This window comes from Pyrus communis, chromosome 4 (genome assembly GCF_963583255.1).
Source record: "Pyrus communis chromosome 4, drPyrComm1.1, whole genome shotgun sequence".
NCBI classification, from domain to species: domain Eukaryota; kingdom Viridiplantae; phylum Streptophyta; class Magnoliopsida; order Rosales; family Rosaceae; genus Pyrus; species Pyrus communis.
This window is the reverse complement of record NC_084806.1, coordinates 4,284,909-4,305,354: the sequence shown is the minus strand read 5'-3', so window position 1 is coordinate 4,305,354 and position 20,446 is coordinate 4,284,909. Positions and strand designations below refer to the sequence as shown.

At 36.6% G+C, this 20,446-nt stretch overlaps 3 protein-coding genes across 4 annotated transcripts; all 3 read right to left on the bottom strand.

Moving 5' to 3' along the window:
* Window positions 1–2,583: 2,583 nt before the first annotated feature.
* On the bottom strand, window positions 2,584–8,166 carry LOC137731018 (sucrose transport protein SUC3-like). Of its 2 annotated transcripts, none has more exons than XM_068470056.1 (14): window positions 7,631–8,166; window positions 6,982–7,047; window positions 6,627–6,725; window positions 6,467–6,531; window positions 6,302–6,386; window positions 6,124–6,157; window positions 5,886–5,985; window positions 5,571–5,646; window positions 4,572–4,925; window positions 4,261–4,404; window positions 3,918–4,151; window positions 3,765–3,828; window positions 3,624–3,667; window positions 2,584–3,097 (listed from the first exon to the last, which is right to left on the bottom strand). In XM_068470056.1, exons 1-14 carry the CDS (start codon window positions 7,907–7,909, stop codon window positions 2,930–2,932), a joined length of 1,812 nt encoding a protein of 603 aa, XP_068326157.1. In that variant the 5' UTR covers window positions 7,910–8,166; the 3' UTR covers window positions 2,584–2,929. The 2 variants fall into 2 exon arrangements, with proteins under 2 accessions (XP_068326157.1, XP_068326158.1); XM_068470057.1 differs by having other exon boundaries at window positions 6,467–6,506; window positions 7,631–7,697.
* Window positions 8,167–9,316: 1,150 nt separating this feature from the next.
* Window positions 9,317–11,424, bottom strand: LOC137732001 (binding partner of ACD11 1-like). The gene is made up of 5 exons (XM_068471276.1): window positions 11,264–11,424; window positions 10,942–11,070; window positions 10,746–10,821; window positions 10,065–10,172; window positions 9,317–9,937 (listed from the first exon to the last, which is right to left on the bottom strand). Exons 1-5 carry the CDS (start codon window positions 11,422–11,424, stop codon window positions 9,509–9,511), a joined length of 903 nt encoding a protein of 300 aa, XP_068327377.1. The 3' UTR covers window positions 9,317–9,508.
* Window positions 11,425–13,860: 2,436 nt separating this feature from the next.
* LOC137730448 (transcription factor PRE6-like) lies at window positions 13,861–15,062 on the bottom strand. Its single transcript, XM_068469436.1, has 2 exons — window positions 14,753–15,062; window positions 13,861–14,035 (listed from the first exon to the last, which is right to left on the bottom strand). Exons 1-2 carry the CDS (start codon window positions 14,888–14,890, stop codon window positions 13,883–13,885), a joined length of 291 nt encoding a protein of 96 aa, XP_068325537.1. The 5' UTR covers window positions 14,891–15,062; the 3' UTR covers window positions 13,861–13,882.
* Between the last annotated feature and the right edge of the window lie 5,384 nt (window positions 15,063–20,446).

The following is a 20,446-nucleotide window of genomic DNA, read 5'->3' as shown; positions in this document are numbered from 1 at the left end:
TAGCACCCCTCCTATATATTGAAATATAGGATTGCTGCACAAGAAAACTCTGTTACATGAGCGTAAATACAAAAAATCTTATCCCTTTATGAGATAGGTCAGACCATCCAAGTATCACTCTGTCTGATCGAAGATTTAAAAGAGCATATATAATATAGAATATTGGTGATGATGGGACATGTGGAGGTGCCACTAGTAAACATAAACAGTGGGTTTAATATTTGGAACTGGATCCTCTCTTGGGCTCAGGATGGAGATCCTCCTAAACAGTTTATTTGGACCGTTGAAATTTGATCCAACGGCTCAAAATAAGAGATCATTTTAAAAGTTATAATAATTACAGATGTTGGATCAAGTTTGAACGGTCTGAATAGACTGCTCATGAGGATTCTCATCCTGAGCTCAGGATAGGATCCACTTCCTTAATATTTGGCAAAGACAGGAGAGCGTAGGCAGCCAAATCACATGCCTCTATTAGAATTGAGTTGTGAAATTGCAGCGGTGGTGTGCTGTTTGACCCCAAATCCAATGGAATGGGGTGGATATCATATCCATGCATGTTCCCAAACCGCTTAATTAATTTAGAACCTTAATATTACCTATATCTATCTGTTTTTCTTTTCTTTGTTTTATTAAATTCCATAAAGAATAAAAATAAAAAAGAAAAGAAAAAGGAGATAACAAGATCCGGGTAGCGAGATTTTTCAGTGTGCCGAACACGCGGCATAGTATATCAATTGTAACAATATAATCAATTGAAAACTTGTAAAATAAAATTTAAAAAAATTATACTATGACATTTAGTATACTAAACTGTGTTTCTGATAATATTGAAAAATTTCTCATCTAAATAAGTATGTTTGGGAATAAAAAAATGAGCTGAAATAGCTGAATCTTCTCCTCTCCACATGCGCTCATGGCTTCAGCTGTTTTCATGTGCCCTTCTATTCCATTGCGTACGTCACTCCACTCTCTCTCTCTCTCTCTCTCTCTCTCTCTCTCTCTGTCCATGCATATATATCTTTCTTTAGAAATTAGAAGATTTTTTCTCTTTCTTTTATTTGTTGAATTTAATTGTTATTTTTTTTCTGGGATTTGCTTTTTGGTTAGAGGAGATATGCATTGATAGTGATTCCTCAACCAGTAACCACTCATGCTTCGGTTCTGCTCTTATACAATATGAGTAATGTCACGTCAATCAATTTTTTAGATTAATTTTTGTAAACTGTATGATGTATGATTAAAAAAAAATAGTTTATAATCAATATTTAAATAATAATTCAATTATCAATAACCACGTCATATGATTTACAAAATTTGGTCTAAACAGTTGGTCTCTCTAGCATTATCCATATAATACATATGCGTTTATTTATTTGTTATTAGACTAATTATATTTTACGTTCTTTGGATTTGAGATGATTTTCAACAAAATAAGCTCTGAGATTTCAAACTTTTTCACATTACAACATCATGAAGATTAAAATTGAATCAATTTGTACATTATGTATGTTTAAACATCTAATATTTCATAGTTTGAACTAAACTGGATGATTGGTTGTCGTTTTGAGACACAAAGTATTGATTCAGGAGAAGCAAATTGCGAAAGCTCCAAAATCAATATTTTGTATTGTATTAGCTCATAAATGAGTCTCACACTTCACACGTCATAAACCTAATGAAAAAAATTAACTCCAAAACATAAATTAATACGATTCCAAAATTGAATAATACAAAAAGAAAAAATTGAAATTACGTGACCGTTTTGAGAATCACTTTTAAACCTGTACGATGGCTTTTAGTTTTTTCTGGATCCAGTGCGTGAGGTGGGGACAGTGATTCATCTGACCCGTCCATTTTGCTGGACCCATGATCTGGAATTTGGAAAACTGAGACTGGTAATCTGATGCTGATGTCAGAATTTAATTGGAGTGGGAAAAAAGAAGCAAATTTATCCACCGATTATAATTTCTATTTTTTTGTATTTTTAGAATAGACCGGCCGCCAACCGATTTTGAGACGTTTCCAGACAGAATACGAAGAGATTTTTCATTGTGCTGAGAACCGACCCGATACACTAAGGGTAAATTGGTTAGGAATTCGAAAACAAAAAATTTCAAATATTTCCACCATACTAAAAAATTTCCTTAGAACATGGACTCCGCATATAATTAATCGCAATTAATACAACTAATCAACTCTTAATTAGGGGAAACATTTGGGTGAATCGGTTCGAAACACAAGTAAATAAAGCAGACATTGACAAATTAAGATACAGAAAACTTTTTTTCTCAGACAACTTTTTATGAGTAAAATGTTAGTCAAGCAGAAGCAGTACAATCTAGCGAATCTCTAGCATGAGACTTGAAGAGGACATAAAGGATGATTAGACTAATACAAACCGACCACTTAACCTCCATCAACATCATATAAACTCATTTATTTCCTTCTCTTGATTGTATATTATCATCTACATTAATCTAACTAACGTTTACTTCCATCAAATTTGGGTACCGGCGACGGGAAAGTAGTGGTAGCCACCGGCCATATTAAGATCAGGCTAGCCGGAACCCGGCCACAACATAAAAAGTCTTACGAAATTATATACACAATTGTAAAATGTTAACCGGATGAGGAAGAAGTGAACAATTTTCTTAGAGCGGCATTAGCATTATATGCATGTATGTATATCCTTTTCATGTAACTGACAATGTACACTCTACATACGAAGTGAGGCAAAAAAAAAAAGAATGAATTTATGGAATGGGTGTTGGTAAGTGTGATACGTACGCATATTCTAGAGCCAGAGCCAGAGCCAGAGCAATCCCTCGGAGAGCAAATGCTCCGGTATGGTTGAATTGTAGACGGGGTGGTCATCATCTGATGAGTTGCTTCTGTCATTAGCCGACCAGGTGAACTGCTTTTGTGATTACCCAAAATGAAAACCGGTTGACTTGAAGGAACTCGAAAGATTTGGTAGTCTGCGAGCTGCGATAATGCCGCCAGCAAGGGCAGCGAAGGAGGCCAAAACAAAGGCAGGTATATTTCCTCCCCCAAATAAAGCATCCCATGGCCCCGCACCAAGAGACACAATCATCTGCGCAATTTAACAAGAAACATGAAATCAGCACTACCAAACTTGAAGAAAAAAAGAAGTTATGAACTGTCTGTAAATCTGGAGGAACCGGAATAAGAAACAGGTCTATCCAAATGCAGATATCATGACCCAGGTTATAATGAATAAAGGGATTTTGAGAAACACAGAGAACCAAGTTACACGGCCACACTATTAGACCTCATCATAGGCTTGACCTTGGTCCAACTTCTAGTTCATTTTTTGTCGGGTTCAGGCTGGGATCGTTTAGAATTTGGCACTCTCCCCAAACATGACCCACGATCAGGTCAAAATTTTGCAAGCGAAATAACAAACTTTGTTATGAGATTTTACCGGTGAGAAAGTAAAAGGGGGTTGGAGAGAAGGAGAACGTATATAAGCATGTATACCAAGCAAAGTAACAGTGAAGTGTATCACCAAAACAAGAAAAAAGATCCAACAGACAACAACTTGCAGCATTGCATGATTGAGCTCAACAAGTGATAAAACAGGACTACAACCTAACTACCTGTGGAATAACAATTGCAAGATTCAAAACTCCAATAGCCAGTCCTGCACAATAGTAAAAACACGTGAGAATTTAAATCACCAAGTTCAGCAATGACACAGAGAAAGAAGTTGCTAGATTCAAGGAAAAAAACACACAAACCTTGGCCACCACCGGCATCGGCAGTCAACTCGGCTGTAACGGAAAAGGGAACGCTGTAGGTAATCTGCAACACACAACATACTCAGTTCTTTGCGTACTTCGGGGCAGCTATTGCAGTAAATGGACATTTAATACAGGTACACTAATACTCACAGCAAGTGGGAAGCCAAGAAGAGCAAAAACAATCAGGGAAGCAATCCTGATATTTTCATTCCCCCCAATTACATGTTCAATCCCTTTAGAATACTCTGTAACAGATATTAAACTTATGATAGCGGTGCCTGCCATGCAGGCAAACACAATAAAATTGCTCATTGCCCACACTAGTCTTGCACCCATCCGCTGGCACATTGGCTCAATTAGGAAAGAACTGATGCCAAGAACAACCTACGCCCCAGAAAAAGAGAAGCTTCAATTAAAGGTTCCTCAATAACATTTAAATTACGTATGACAACTTTTGGAAGTCAAGTACCGGTTCTCAATTTTGAGTTCTTACTGAATTCAATAATAAACCGAATGCACCTTCTCTGACACCCTGATCATAAGCTTGTATTTTGGCTGAGTTCCCTTTCGGATCCCCATGATATACTTCCCTACCCATCCAATCCGTATCAAAAAGAAAGAATGGAAACCAGGATAACTGCATGTAAGAATTGAAACAAAGATGAGTTCAAAACAGAACCTCGTAATGGCAACAAACACTCTAGAAATTTTAATGATACCAAATATGAACAAACAGAAATCAGCAAAAATGATATTAATAAGGGCGAAATGGAAAAGTTCATGCAAAATAACAGTGTCACGTACCCATGTAAGAGCCATAACAATTAGCACTGAATGCATTGCTGGTGGTAAATGCCTTAAACTGGTCAACAGATTGACTAACACTGCTCCAGGTCCGTCATTAAAACCACCATTCTTATCTTCCTCAACTTTTGAGATGGCCTCCTTCAGATTTATATCCCTTTCATAGTCAATTCTGCTTCCATTTGCATTATCGATAACTTGCTTATCACGCTTCAACTTAGAAAGCTCAAGACCATTTTGTTGGGGATCATCCAATAAAGGAGCAGAATCTGATAAAGGGTTCGGTTGATACGTAGTGAGCGGAACCTCCTCAGCAAAATACATTGTAACAAGTGTACACAAAGTGAGAAAGATCTGCACAAATAACATGCTTATTATCTAGAGTTGTAAAGAGTGCAATACACTAAACATACCCTCAGCACCAATTGCAACACTGAAGTTCTTATTTGAAAGTGAAATGAACTAATGAACAACTCTATGCCTTCAAAAACATGCTTAATGAAAATTTTAGAAACTTCATGAATTGATGTATATGGTTTCTTTAACCAACTATATACTGATATAAGCATATCATATCTACCTCAGTTACTAAACTCAATATACATCATATTAACAAGACCAGCCAAAGTTTTTATTACTTGTCCCAGACATTAAAAGATATCGTAATCTGGGACCATCATATAAGAAATACACCATCTACTGAAAGAAAGATTAATGACTGCGCAAATTAGCTCAGCACAACACAGAAAACTGCAAGAACCCGGTAGTTAATAGTGAATCTTCCATTCATTCTTAAGCTAATAAAAAAAGATGGAACAAATCAGGAAAGAAGTCACAAGAGTAGATATTACAATTCATGGATTTCAAGCGGCATTATGGAGAAAGCACATTTGCTGTTAGAATTGTCAATCACTGACCACCCAAAAAAAATTAGTATAATTTGAACAGTAGAAGATGACTTTACAAATACATGCACTTCTGTGCACGCTGATTACTCACCACTGCAATAAGAAATGCTGCTTTAAGATTTCCACAGGCTTCACAGCAAGCTCTACTCAGAAGGAAAGGAAACCATCTGCCCAGAAACAAAATTGTCAGACAAATAAACCATGCATAGAAGTGGATTCGCAAACTGTAAGTCTATATTATGTACTAAAAAGCAGAATTCAGTTAGTGCAAACTAAGTTTGATTAGGTTCGGACGGCAAAATGTTATAAAAACGGTTTAGTGTAAGGGTCATGTGCACACACATGCCAATGCACAAAAATATTCCATTACCAAAGAAATAAGAGAAATATATTTGAGAAGTTTCACCTGTGCCAATTTCCACTTGCACCAGCAGAAAATCCTAGGATGTTACCAACGGCCATCCATGAGCAAAACACAGCATTTGCAGTATTACGTTGCTCAGGGCCTAAAATATAGTTGCAAGTTGCAACCAGCATATGATGTTCAGAGAAAGTATTGCATACTTTAAATTCTTATAAATAAAACAAAACAAACCATAAACATAAATGTGACTAGTTCCATAACAGCCTGGGGAGAAAGTCACCTGCTAGATCAGCCAGAAGAGCACGAGCTGGTCCCTACAAAAATTACAAGTTACACTTTATGCTGAGACATAAAAACCATTCTACTAATAGTGTGATTTTTATTTTTCATTGGGAAACTACAGTGTAATCCGTTATACATTGTGATCGATCACACATTGATAGTATTAGAAGCCTTACCTGCACTGTATTGTTGGCAAGATCCAGCAACCAAAATCCAATAATAAAGACAAAGGCTGCCCTTGTCCGGGTACCTTTGAATGTGCTGCATTTCCTCAAATGAATTAGCTAACAGTTAATGGGTTTTTGTAATATCAAAAACAATCACCAAAAGGCAACAAAAACCTGCAATGCTCCTTTGTATCTCCTAATAAGTATCCAACGTCTGCAGAAAACCCGATTAACACCACCTAAATTACAAGACTTAGTTTAGCAAATAATAAAAAAGGCATACCCCAATTACATTAAGAAATAATGGTAAAGTACGAAAATTCTCCGCACTTACGGAAACTGAAATCATGAGAGATCCTGCAAGAATGAAAGGGCGTCTTCTTCCCAATTTTAAAGAGCATTTGTCACTCCAAATACCAACACAAGGTTGAACCTGAAGAAAATAAAAGTTGATATAACTGAAGGAAAGAAAATGTTTAAACAATATCCAGATAGCTTCAACCCTAACCCTCACAAAATATTCCAATAGCCAAAATAATCATGAAGGCGCATGCACCAATAGTAGGCAAGATTAAAATCGCCCCATTAGGAGATATGTTTGCGCCCCATCAAATAGACCAACACGATTATAAAGGTTACGACATATATGTTACAGTCAGAATTGTTGAAAACTAGCTGCCATCACTTACCACAAGGCCTGTAATAGGGCCACAAAGCCAAATAAATGAAGAAAATGCATGCCCTATTCCGAGAGTCTGCAACAAAACGTCAATCAGTGGCTAGTTAGCCAAATATGCTTTAAATAAACAAAAATTAGCACAAACATTTGCAGTAGCGATACAAGAGAACAAGAAACAATATGCATTGAGAAGATAAATAAAGATACATTCTGTTTGCACACTAACAGTAAGGATACATTCATACTCCGCGTACACTACATTATGTCAACACTCTTCACACTAACAGTAACCATGCGTTTGTATTAGGCGCATACACTACATCATTCTCTTCATTTTCTACATTGAGCCATCCCAAAGTTCATTAGCGAAATCCGTAGGATGAGGGCGGGAAAGCACAAAATGTGAAGATGTGGAGTTACAACGTGAGCTTAGTTGAACATTTTCTGCCACTACAGAATGCACCAATCAAGATTATGAACATTTCACGTTCATGTATCACAGGGCTTACAGATTATCTATTTAATTATCAAAATATACTTGAAATTAAAAAAGCATAACATTACTTGTAATTTTTCTCAAGAATTCAAAACTATATAGCAAATTAGGACAACAATGCAGAAAATTTGATTTTTAACATGCATCTGGTCCAAAATCTAACCTGTATGTAAGGAGTTAAAAGCGAAAGCTGCAACGCCCAACCGAATTGCACACCGGCGGCGACCGTGCAGCTGAGAACGAGAGTCAAAAGAGTATTGTGTTTGTGTCCGGGCTGTCCCGGCGGCCCGCTCCCATTTGGAACCCTAGGGGAGGACGACGTAGGCGAATTGAGGTCGATATGATGATGAGGCTCGTCCGTCGCCATCATTTCCACTTCCGCATCCCTCCTCAGGTTCCTGTACGGCACCCGGATGGACTCCGAGTCCGTCCTTCCCGCCATGGCGACTCGGTTTCACTTAGTAATGGCCGCGACTCAGAAGCTCAATTTCCCGCGCATTAATCGGAAAAATGGTGCTGATCTAGGTTTTTGCATGTAGATCGGATTTCGGCGTCAGAACTGCGAAGGATTCATTAGCGCGTGTGCAGAGATTTGCAGGTGGGTCAAATTTGGGCGGGTGTGCGTGCGTGCGAAGAGTCTGCTCGCATTTCGGTTGCCGATCTACCGTACACCGCAGCACCATGAGGACTCCTACTCCGGCTCCCGCTTTCGGTTTATCAGTTTTTTGGGCCGCCGCCAATTTTATAAAGCCCAGTTAATGTGACGTTGTGGGCTCATTGCGTGGTTCGGACTTAAAAATACGTAATTCTGTATTTTTTAAAATCGGAAGTTGACTTGGAATCTGAACCGTCGGATTCGCTTTGATCGGAAGTTGAGTCGAATTTACATGATAGCCCACACTTTTTTGTACTTTCCCATTTTGAAGTTTCTACTTTATGGAAATTCAAAGTGTATGACCTAGAAATTTCAATTTATAAACAATGCTATAGTCTCATGCCTATGGTATGTTGCCAAACAAATGTTATTTACGTAAGGACATATGTTAACTCAAGTTGGAAATCGGTGTACCTAATGGTTCGGGGCAAATTTTATGCCCGCATTTCACACAGCATATCATAGGTTCGATTTTTAGTGCTCGTGAATTACACAATGACAGCCAAAAGGAGGCTAAAATGCCTCTGTGAGTCTTTCCGACCCCTAAAATGATAGACTGCCGTGACAAAGCCATTAGCTGGTCCCCTTAAAAATTGGAAATCGGTAATACAGATAACATGTTTTCCTGTTATATCAAAAGAATATGAATAAGTAAAGAAGCTCATAAGACAAAGTCCAGTAGATCGAGGATTTGATTCATTCTATTGCAGTTTTAGAAGAGCATTCCGCACAAAGTTCCAATCATATCTTGAGCTTCAATTTCAAGATCATACCAAATCGATGATCATACCTTCTTTCTACAGGAGTCCTACAATATTTCAACACTTTCTTAATGCTCGTAATCATGCTCCAACTTATCGATCTGCTTCTTCTCCTTCTCCGACTATTCGAACAATCTCCAGACGAGAGGTATTTTCTTCTTTTTCTGCTTCTTCCCCTTCTCCTTCTCGTTCACTTAATCGAACAATCTTCAAACCAAAAGCCTTCTCTGTTACCAAACACCCTCCCCCGCAACTTCTCTTGCTCTACCTTCTTCCGAAGCTGCTAAATAACCTCGACGGAAGACTGCAATGCAAGAAGAGTGTAATGCCTTGCCACAAACAGGCACTTCGAATTAGAAGAAACCCTGTAATGCCCTGCGACCGACCATCCAAACTCTTCTCACTTTGGTACAACTGGTTGGTAAACCAATAGGATGTTAATAATGTTTTCTCTGATTGTTTTGTAAATATTAATTCTTTTCATGTCTCCCCTGTAATGTTCTTCTGGGTTATCATTATGTATAGCAAGTACTTATACTAACACCAAGGTATCGAAAGTACGAAATGGCTACAATATTCTGTTCTATATACAAACACAACAGGAGATACCATGTTATCAAATACCTCACTGCTTAACATTCTGATTTCCCAAATCAGCAGCAGCTTTAGCCGCTCGGTTTAGAGCATCCGACACCCAAAGAGCTCCCTTAGAAAAGTAGCTACTATTCACCACAGCGTTCGCAGCTTCTGTGGCTTTTCTTCCCGTCTCTGATATGGCTGATTTGGTGATCTCTGACACATGATACCTCTCATCCACTGACTTCACAGCTCCAACCCCTGCGTAAATCTTATCGGTTAGGCCAATTCTCTGGCTCAGTTCAGTCACCCTAGCTGTTGCACTTGCCGAAACTTGATGAGACTCATCCAATGATTTCGCCTTGGCTAATGCATCTTTTCCGAGCACAAATCCCTTGGCCAACATGGTCAAGACTGCTTCCTGGGCCACACTCACCACTTGTCCAGCACTAGGAACATTCTGGCTTCCATGTGAAGGCTGCCAAGACATACTTATGGATTACTCTTGCAAACCTTTTTCGGTACAATAGTTTGGTGTGTGTGCGAAAATGTGCAAACGAGAAACCAAATTATTTGCGCTTTAGAAAGAAACAAAATATACATACAGTTGAATCAGTTTCCACTTCATGCTGAGGCCTGTTCCAAAAATCAAATTCATCTTGATAGTGCCCCCAGCGTGTTATGCACACAGCTTGATCAATAATTGTGGCACCCTGAGACAATAAGATTTTAAGGGGAAAACATGAATTAACACTCACAAATCATCACCGAGAAAGATACTAAGAAACCGATGAACAGTTACCATCTACGCATCAGTGAGCAACTACATATGAGCACAGACCATATAATGGGAATGTGATATAACCAAGTTCCAGCTAGAGGCTACTATGATAACTCGGAAGCCCTTTCATCAAAGCAACAACTTATTTAGTTAAGGTCACTGGTTGAGCCCTGTATCTCGAAATCTTAGGCTAAATTTGGATAGCGTCAAAGTTCCATCACCGAATTCTTTAGTATGATTATCTTTCTTTTGTCAAAGTATCTTTCTCTTGCTATGTATATAAGCGCAAATTTATTGCCGAAAGCAATTTGGCAAGTTTTACACAAATTTTAAAGGGGCAACTGGCAGAAATGAACTATAAGCACCGCTATAATCATCGCTCAAGATCAACACAAAACAATTAAGACTACATTTAACTGCATAGTGCATTAATCCAAATTTGACCATTAAACGTAGGCAGCAAGCACATAAATGATCAGTTGCAACGAGTCGAAGAAATACTCACACTGAGCAAGCAAGCAGTCTCCTGAGAATACGAATCTTTGAACGTCACATAGGCAGTGCATGCACATTCACCCGATCTGAATTTTCCCCAAAATAACAAGAACAAATTTATATCCCAAAATATAAGACAGAAATTATAAGCATCATATAAAATACTGAAAACACTAGAGATTGAGCAGTAAGAAATGTCAAGAAACCTGACGATTTCGACATGGTCGATGGAACCAGAGAAGGCGAAGAAATCGTAGACATCTTTCTCTGTTGCTTTCGGAGACAGACCCGTAACTTCAACGGCGTATCCACCAGAATTCATCTTCTCCAAAAATCTTACAAATTTCATGAAATTAAACCCTATTTAGTCCAATTAATCCACATTCCAACTAGAATCTTAGAACTTAACCATCCGAATTTCCAATTTACAATTCCATCGTAGAAATTTTCACAAAATTAAAACACTAAACGGAAAAAATAAATAGGAAAAAATTAGAAATTTAAAGCGTGAAGAATTGATTGACGCACCTGAGCTCAGTAGATGTTTCGGGATCGAGTGTATCAGAGGAGGAGGAAGTTGTAGTGTTCGTAGAGACCAGGCCACGACTCTGTGAGTGCGCGGTGTTGCGTGTCGTTACTGGGCAGCGAGTCAGCAATGTTGCTCGCTTTTTGAACAAGTAACCAACCATGTGCCGGAGACCTGGCGGAACCCTTATAATTGGGCCTAACTGCCATGACTAGGCCCAATAGAGAGTACGTTGACCAGAATAAAGCCCAGCCCAGGAAACTGCCAAGGCTCAAGGCCTCTGGATAGTTGGGAACACTTAATTTGGACTGGACCAAAGTGCGCAAAACGTATATCTCGACTGAAGGCCCAGTCTCCATCTGGCGTGCCTATTTGGAGGTGTACGCCCTGGTTATTTCACACATACTCTTATTAATTTTTTTAATTCAACGATTTGATGGTCGAAAATTGAGAGGGATTGTGTGAGGGGTAAATAGGTGTGTGAATAAAACCACCCCTCTAGAAACTGTCCATGTGAGACTGTCCTTTGACCCGTACATCTCGACACAAGGTTACAATTCTAACACAGTAGCCTAAGTGCTTTGAAGATCTTGGGCCTCTTCATTCACTGCCAATTATTTTAGGTCAGATGCTCGAATTCTATCAAAAACGCGTGAGCAATTGATGAAAAAAATGACATTGTGAGTTCAAATTTGATGTGGACGATTTTGCAGTCGGTTGAATTAATGAATTCGGTATTTCCTAATTGAGTACGGTATGTGGATCAACAGATTTTTGTTATCTTGCAAGAAATATGTTTGTCACGTTGAGAGACATGCGATGTCTTATCCATTTTTTTTTTACTAGCGGGAGTAGCGGGGAGTTTGCAAATTAAAGTTGTTATCTTTCTTCTTCTAGAGTTTGAATTTTGGTACTTTAGAAACGATTAGACCTTGATATCAATTTAATAAAAGCTATCAGGCTATCAGGCTACGTAGTACGTACACAATCAAATAGTAAATTTCTGTTTTGCGTGAGCATCTAGCTATCAGGCTATCAGCTGGTATACCATCGACCTTACAGTAATATTGAGTGTTAGACCGCCAAGTGATGCTAATTACGTTACTAATCCACGTGTAATATTAAAAGTAGACAACATGAGTGATGAGTCGAACGATAATGTCATGCACTAGTGTGGGACAATCACATGGAACAATCAGACTTGTTTGTATAATTAAACTTGTATTTTACTTATTTTATGTGATCAACTAACCCTTCCACACTTGCAGATTTTGGTTTAGCTAAACTGATTAGAGCAGTGTTCCCCCCTCTTCACTATTATTTCGATCTCTCTTCCCCCGTACGTAATTTAGATTAATTAGAGACTATTGCTTGTAAAACCATTCCACATTCCTTCATTTCCACCACCATTGGTGGAGGGATAATCACGTATTGAAGTAATTATTAGGTAACTCTTTCGTGCCTAACTCTTCCAATTAACTTCATAATTAAGGACGAGCATGACAATTCTTTTGGACCGACTTGTCGTAATGACCACTTTAAATATGTTTAATACAATGAACTTAATAGTTGATAATGTGAACGCACCAGAGATTGTCTGCAATATGTTCATTTGCCATGGCATAATTGTCCTACTAATGCATGCTGATTAATTAATTAGCCAACAAATTCACGGGAATTATTTTGCTACAACCTCGTTACCAAATTGGTATATATTTTATATTTGGGGTAAAGTCACATGTTCGATCGACATTGTATCTGCCCCAATATATATTGCCTCTAGAAGTCCACATCTAACATTTTAATATAAAATTTTGATAAGTAAGATGACTGACTATTTCGATAATTAACTAATCACGTGCATTACTGATATATATTTAATGTTATCTAGACACATAAAATTATTATATTTGTCGAAATACTCTCTTATACAGGTATGTTCTGCATATAACAAAAGGGTTCATCCTTATTTAAAAACGTATCATAAAAATATTGGCAATTTTGTATATACAAATAGTATTATCGATTGCATATATATAGTTAAATATTCATTATAAGTGTCACAATCAAATATAACAGATAATATTAAGAGATTTCAGTTTTCTCTAGATGGATATAGATTGTGAGATTTGAATTATATATGATCCAACACAAAAAGAACTAGAAGTTTCCTATGAAAAAAGGAACTAGAAATCTAAAAGTGCTTTTATTATTATAAAAGTTAATTACCTACTACAAGTCGTCGAAAGTAATAGCATAGACTTGGACTGGAGAGTACTCCATGTTACATAAATAATTAAACTTTTTTACTATTATTTGGAAGACGGAACGTTCAAAACTACTACAATAATTTAGGAAATGAGAAAATTTTAAACCTGAAACGCATAAGTAGAAATACAACACTCTATTTACTAGGATATTGGACTGCTACACATAATTAATTAAACTACTCTCTTTCTTAATCAAAAAAGAAAAAGAAAGGAAAAAAAGAAAAAACTCTTTCTTCTGGCCTAATGAGCAAACCCTAGCTAGCTAACTAGCCAGATTAACAATACTAATACCGAATACGGATCATGATTAACTAGGAAGCTCCATATATATATATATATATATACACACCATCACATAAGTAAACTCCTAATAATGGCTGCTTGGTCGTTATCCATGTCGGTCGTGGCCAAAAGCTCTGATAAGCGCTCACTTAGGTCATCCACCTCTCTGTGTAAGTTTCTAATATAATTGCAAGTCTCTTGCAAAACCTTCGACGCCGACGCCTGCCAAAATATTAATCCAAACACGTTAACTAACAAATTAATGCATAACTAATTAATTACGTGTATAATTATCTACCTCAATTTAGACAGAAACATATATATAAATGTGAGGGTCTGGTGAGGATGGCATGGGGGAACAATTGGAGTCCCACTCCTCAAGTTGTGGTTACAGAATAAATGAGATGAGTGTGACTTATCAACCTATTGAGAGTTGTCCCACATCGATGAGGAATAAAGTTTGCTATGTGTTTATGTGGTCTTGGACTACTCCCCATATTGCCAATTGATTTTATGGTAGAACCTTAATTTCATCATGGTATCAAAACAAGTTGTCCTCGTGTGAAGCCAAACAGTCACACGCACTCCACGTCACCCTGTTGTGTTGTCCACGTGTAGGCTTGAAAATCGGCCATACGTGCGAGGGTGTGTTGAGAGTTGTCCCACATCGGTGAGGACAAGGTTTGCTATGTGCTTAAGTGGTATTGGGCTACTCCCCATATTACCAATTGGTTTTATGATGGAACCCTAATTTCATCACAACCTCTACATATTATCTAACCAAATGGAGACCACTTAAAAGAATAATTTTATTCATTTTTGTAACATTATATTACAAACATGAAAGACTACAAGAGAGCTAGGAAGAACAAAATTTTATTTTAAAAAGACAAAATATTAAATATATATATGTGTGTGTGCGTGCGTGCGTGTTTGTACCTTGTTGGAACGCCTAGGGCGAATCTCAGGAAGAAGCTGCTGTAACTTGGATACGAGATCAGTGATCTGGTCATCACTGATACTGTTGTTGTTCCTGCTCGACGACTGCCTCGACCGAGAGGATCTTCTGCTCGACATTGTCAAATATTTGGAGAGTTTGAAGTTCTGACAGAAAACTCAGAAGAAATGATAATATTAGAGTTTGAAGTTCTTCTAGAGAAAAAACCCAGAGAGACAAATGAGCGGGAGAAGTATGAGCTGAGAGAGAATGAGATAATGAGGTGCTACTTAAAAGGGATTCTAGAGAGAGAAAGAGAGGAGAGAGAGAGAGAAGAGAGAAGGAATGCCGAATGCGGGCTAAAGGGGTTGATATTAATAGGGTTTGAGAAATGAGATTGATGGAAGGAAAAAAAATTGAATTAAAAAAAAATCGAGTTGGGTTACAAAACTCACAACGGAGATCAACTTCTTTGATATGATACGTCGTTATTATAACATTATATGTCAATCATATAACGTTGTATAAAGAAAAATTTAAATATGTTGTTGTACGATTAGTGTAGTACGTCACAATAATGATGTATCCATGTCATAAAAATTTTATTTGGCAAGTTGAGGAAGGGGATGGAGAAATGGAGATACGCCATCACAACTCCGTTTTTTTCTGGTGTGCAAACTCTGTTGGAGTTCAAGTGGGTAAAAGGAATGTGCTTGTTAGCGCCCTACTCAGCGGGCCTCTCTGTGTCAGTCCCAGCTCGCAACCCATGTTATGTTATTACTTGTTTGTCATTTGAATTAGTTATTTAATTAATTTCTGTAGCTTCTAAGCCTTCTACAGCATTTTTATATTTATTATTTATAGTATTTTACTACTTGAGTGGGTGATGGAAGAGAAATTTTTAGTTATGACGGAAATACGAGTGGTATACCACGTGTTTTTATATAAGTGGTGAGAAATTTTATTTTTTACGTTATTAACTTTTTAATACACGTATCTCATCATTTATATAATGATACTACCATTCCGTGTAATTATCACACTGAAAAATCTCTCGTGAGGGAGTGTCCTCTTCTCCATTTTTTCTTGTTTAAAAGTTCCAAGATGGGGTACTATTACTAACGGCTATATCTATGTGTGAAAAACTTTCCGGATCCTTAAAATTTGGTAGGAGAGATCCGAAAGGGATCTTTTCCCCGTATTCTCGACCCACTAAAAAATATTTCTTACGTGGAATGCAAGTGTATGGGTATGACATGGTTAAATGTTGACCAGCCTGATTTCCAATTAAGCACTTAGGGTTGCATGTGTGGTCTCGTCTGTGTCAAAATCTGAACCGGATTCCTAGGCAACAAATTTGGCTAATTTTACTTTACTACTCATTGTAATTCTGTCATTATAGGAGTTAAGCATGCTTATTATCAATTTACGCCCTAATTAAAAAAAGAAGATAAAGTATAGATTAAGCATGCTTCTAGCAGTTTACCCTTCAAGTTCAAGCATATCTTTTTTGGAGTCTCCCAATGAAACTTGTACTTTCTCTTATATGACATCTTGCCTTTAATTCTTCCCACTTTACTATCAAAATTTATAATATTTTGTAGTATCATCGGAATGTTGTATATTTGAATATTATCTGATCCAATATAGTACAACAATTAGTTAACGTGTCTTACACATCACGGATTTGGATTCTCGTCAGATTTCCTTCTTAGAGATTATAGGAATTAACGAACATGGACCGTTGATAAAAAAAATTTATCGTGCGGTCCCCAATTAAATGATTTATATATTTTTTTAAATAAAACATCATTGTTTTATGTGAAAAATATAAAAAAAGAAAAAATTGTGGCCCGATATTTTTTATCAACGGTTCGTATTTGTTGATTCCTAAGATCTTCAAGGAAAAGATCCGGCGAGAATCCAAATCCACACATCACAAGAGCATTCGTATTAATTGGTTGGTCTAACTGGTCTACTAAATTAGTTTTTCTCATCTCCTTAAAATATAATGAAGTAGGATGCAAAACTTCTTCTTTTAAATTCGAAGGTGAATAGTCCTACACGCTCGGAAGCCACCGCCCTTATTCTTATTAAAATAAATAAAAAAATTACATTCAACTAGGTTATAGATATGCGCTTAGTGCTCATAATAAGAGAAATATTCATGTCTAAATATGCCAAACAACAATTAAACAAAACATGATCAAAATATACATTAGGGGTCGCAAACTGCACTTAATCACGAATTTTCTACTTTTTCAAGACCAAAAAAAGTACAATGGGTTCTACCATAGAATCAATTGATAATATTAAAAGTAGTCAAATTCTTTATAAACACATGCAAAGTTCATCCTTCCTCCGATTTTGGATTAACTCTAAACACATCCTCGTATGTGTGTAACAAGTCTAACGTGAACAATACAAATCTAATAATGTGGAGCATGTGTGACATTCGTGGCATAACATGCTTTGATACCATGAAGATGGTTAGAGTTCTATCATCAAACTAATTAACAATATGAGAAACACATGTAAGATCCCTCGTTTCCCGATGTGAGAATTTACTGTCAACATTTGGTTACCTTTTCTATGGCGTGCTTCCTGGTAATTAAGTTGGTCTGTCGACGTTAGTCATTTTCTGGGGCTTGGGGTCATCACTGTAAAAACCCGATTGCGGTTTTTACTGCATCTGTCTGCAGTGGTTATTATTTTTTATTCTTTAACTTGCACGAGAACAGAAGGTAATAATCAATCAAAGGATTACATCCAGGGAAAACCAAGGCATGCGCATGCACGTGGACAAGTTGGGAGCAGCCAAATTTAATTGACCACATACGCCTCCCGGTGGCTTCTACCCCTTTCCAGTTTTAAACAAATTTTTTTTTTTGCTTATGTATTATTATTTGAAACTTTTATTAAAAGAGTTTGGGTTTACTTAAAGAAAAACTATGCTATAATTTTATTTAATGAAAAAAATTAAATATTAATGAAAAATCTATCAATTTTAATAAAAAAGATAAAAGGACTTAAATTTTAATGAAAATGACATAATTTTTTTTTTTTAAAAGACCTAACGCGTAGGACCCCGCGCATCTATCACAGATACTGTTTATGAAATTGAACACTATTTATGAAAACGGTAGTACACTATTTATTGGTCCAGTTTTATAAATAGTGTCTAGTTAGTAGTTATTGGTCTACTTTTATAAATAGTGCCTAGTTCTTGATCATATTTTATAAATAGTGCCTAGTTATTGGGTCCAGTTTCATAAATAGTATATAGTAATGGTACAGTTTCATAAACAGTGCCTCTTTCTTGGTCCGATTTCATAAATAGTTCCTAGTTATTGGTCCACTTTCATAAATAGTGCCTAATTTTTTGTCATGTTTCATAAATAATGTCTAGTTCATGGTAAATTTTCATAAATAGTGTATAGTCTAGTTTCATAAATAGTTTCATCCTATTTGTTTAGTTTTAGAAATAAAACCTAATTCTTTGTTTCATTTCACAAATAGTATCTACTTATTGGTCTTGTTTCATAAATATTGTCTACTTTTTGGTTCAGTTTCATAAGGTTTGAAACTTAGACCTTGTTTGATCTTGTAAAAGCATTCATTGCGCCAAAAACAATAAACCCATAAGTGATCCTTCAAATCAAAACCTTGAGAAAATTATGTTCTCTATAATTATATCTAAAAAGCTGTTTTCAATTACCAAATTAAAATACTGGATATTATATAAGTGGTGGGAAATTTTCCTTATGCCCATAACGCAAGCAATACACCACGTGTTATTATGTAAGTGGTGGGAAATTTTATTTTTATGTTATTAATTTTTTAACACAAGAATCTCACAACTTGTATAAAGACACATGGTGTACCACCCCTTGTCCCAGACACATGACTACTATTGGGAAACAACACTACGAAAATAAAACAGAGGAATGTATTTCAATTTGAAGTAAAATAAAAAATAAAAAATCTCTTAATGATAACTAACAACGGGAGAAAAACTAGGACTGCGAAATGGGGGTGGGTGTACCCTTTAGTGTTTCATATTCCATAATATATAATACAATAGGGTATATATGTGTATATGTGTGTGTGTGTATATATAGAGAGAGTATAAATATATAGAAGCAGCCTACATTTGATAAGATGAACAAAGCAGCCGCAAAGGAGGCGCACCTGGTGCATGTGTGATAAATTTTTTTTTTTTTTTTTCCTTTCTTTCTCTTGTTCTTATAGTTAAATAAAATTATTAGATGATTTTTAGTTAAAATTCAAAATTTTAAAATTATTTTAATTAATTTTCTTTTATTATTATACATGGATTAAATATTCAAAGAGAAAATAAAAATTGCTCGAAAACTTGAAAAATTACGAGAGAAAACACGTGGTATGCACATGCGGACCGGTCTTATTAGGGAAAAACTTCAGAAACACTGGAGTTCTCCTTTTTTTTTTTGGATAATTCAATCATATTTGTGACAACGTAGCAACTTCTTTTTTGGTGGCCCTACAAAACTCACGTGACGCTTCTATTGAAGGCTTGCTGTTGATTTAAACTGTGGGTTTATTTAAACAAAAAAAAAAAAAAAGAAGAAGAAGAAGAAAGAACAAAAGTATTTTTTGCAAGTGGACCTTTACCACAGTGATAGAAAGATGTTGTATCATTGCATGACTGCATAGATTTGAACTTCATCTGTGATTAATCTAACATTTAACTTACTAACGATATCGTTTTATTCATAAATAAATAAATTCAGAAAAACGGGCGAAAGGCCGGCATTTGCACTCGTGATTTCTGCAGTTGGCAAACCCATAAAAGCCCGTACCAAACTTATGTTCAAAACGGTCCTAGAAACGTGAGAATGCATTATCCAATCTGAACGGGCTTATGATAACGCATTATCCACATGATACCTAAATACGACTGTGTCATTGCTAGCATAACAGCCGACTAATTTCTGTGTCCACGGCCTTCGAGTTGGTTGCGGTCGAACCGCATTAGTATGTGTAAGTATAATTGCGTTCTGTCACTGCAATATTTGTGGCTCATGAAATTTTTTAAAAGTTATGAATAGCATTCTATTGTCTTTTAAAACATTAGGATTATTTTATTTGTGATCGATAACAAAAAAAACTTCGTTATACCTGTTTCATATCTTTGAATCTCATCGGTCCATTTTATCGACATTGATGGTAACCCTTTTCTCTCGTTGAGCCAGCACTAGTCTGATACCAATCGATACAAGCTCACAGGTACAACCCGATCATACAAAATCGGCTTGCAAAGAACCTACACCGACATAGGCTGTTGTTCCGACGTGGGATTTTGGGTCCTAACAGTTTGTGACTTTAGCCGTTTTACTGTTGTGTCTCCAATCAACTGTAGGTGGAATTGTGAGAGGAGCTTGGGACCAAACAAAATTCGAAAAAAAAAGGTTTCTTCTCCCACGTGATAGGTCGAGGGAATTAGCAACCAAAAGAAGCAAAGGGGGGCAAGAAACACAAAATTTATTACATATGGGGTTGAAGAAGATTGAGGCCGTCTGATTCACATAGACGACTTTGGCGTGTGTTGTCGTTTTAAGGCCATGTGGGCATGCTTTGTCTTCCATCACTTGAAGACATCAAGCGATCTGGAACATCATAAGACTTTCCATCTCCCCAAAAGTCAAGCCTACTTG

What these genes read in the sequence shown, in the direction of transcription:
- LOC137732001 (XM_068471276.1), bottom strand. Translation starts at nt 11,424, where the DNA reads ATGGTTGGTTACTTGTTCAAAAAGCGAGCAACATTGCTGACTCGCTGC. An exon ending in GACCATGTCGAAATCGTCAG is followed by an intron (nt 10,822 to 10,941) that starts GTTTCTTGACAT and finishes GGGAAAATTCAG; the next exon opens with ATCGGGTGAATGTGCATGCA. An exon ending in AAGTGGAAACTGATTCAACT is followed by an intron (nt 9,938 to 10,064) that starts GTATGTATATTT and finishes ATGTCTTGGCAG; the next exon opens with CCTTCACATGGAAGCCAGAA.
- LOC137731018 (XM_068470056.1), bottom strand. Translation starts at nt 7,909, where the DNA reads ATGGCGGGAAGGACGGACTCGGAGTCCATCCGGGTGCCGTACAGGAAC. An exon ending in TTGCCAACAATACAGTGCAG is followed by an intron (nt 6,158 to 6,301) that starts GTAAGGCTTCTA and finishes TAATTTTTGTAG; the next exon opens with GGACCAGCTCGTGCTCTTCT. An exon ending in TTCTTGGCTTCCCACTTGCT is followed by an intron (nt 3,829 to 3,917) that starts GTGAGTATTAGT and finishes TGTGTGTTGCAG; the next exon opens with ATTACCTACAGCGTTCCCTT.
- LOC137730448 (XM_068469436.1), bottom strand. Translation starts at nt 14,890, where the DNA reads ATGTCGAGCAGAAGATCCTCTCGGTCGAGGCAGTCGTCGAGCAGGAAC. An exon ending in GCCCTAGGCGTTCCAACAAG is followed by an intron (nt 14,036 to 14,752) that starts GTACAAACACGC and finishes ATATTTTGGCAG; the next exon opens with GCGTCGGCGTCGAAGGTTTT.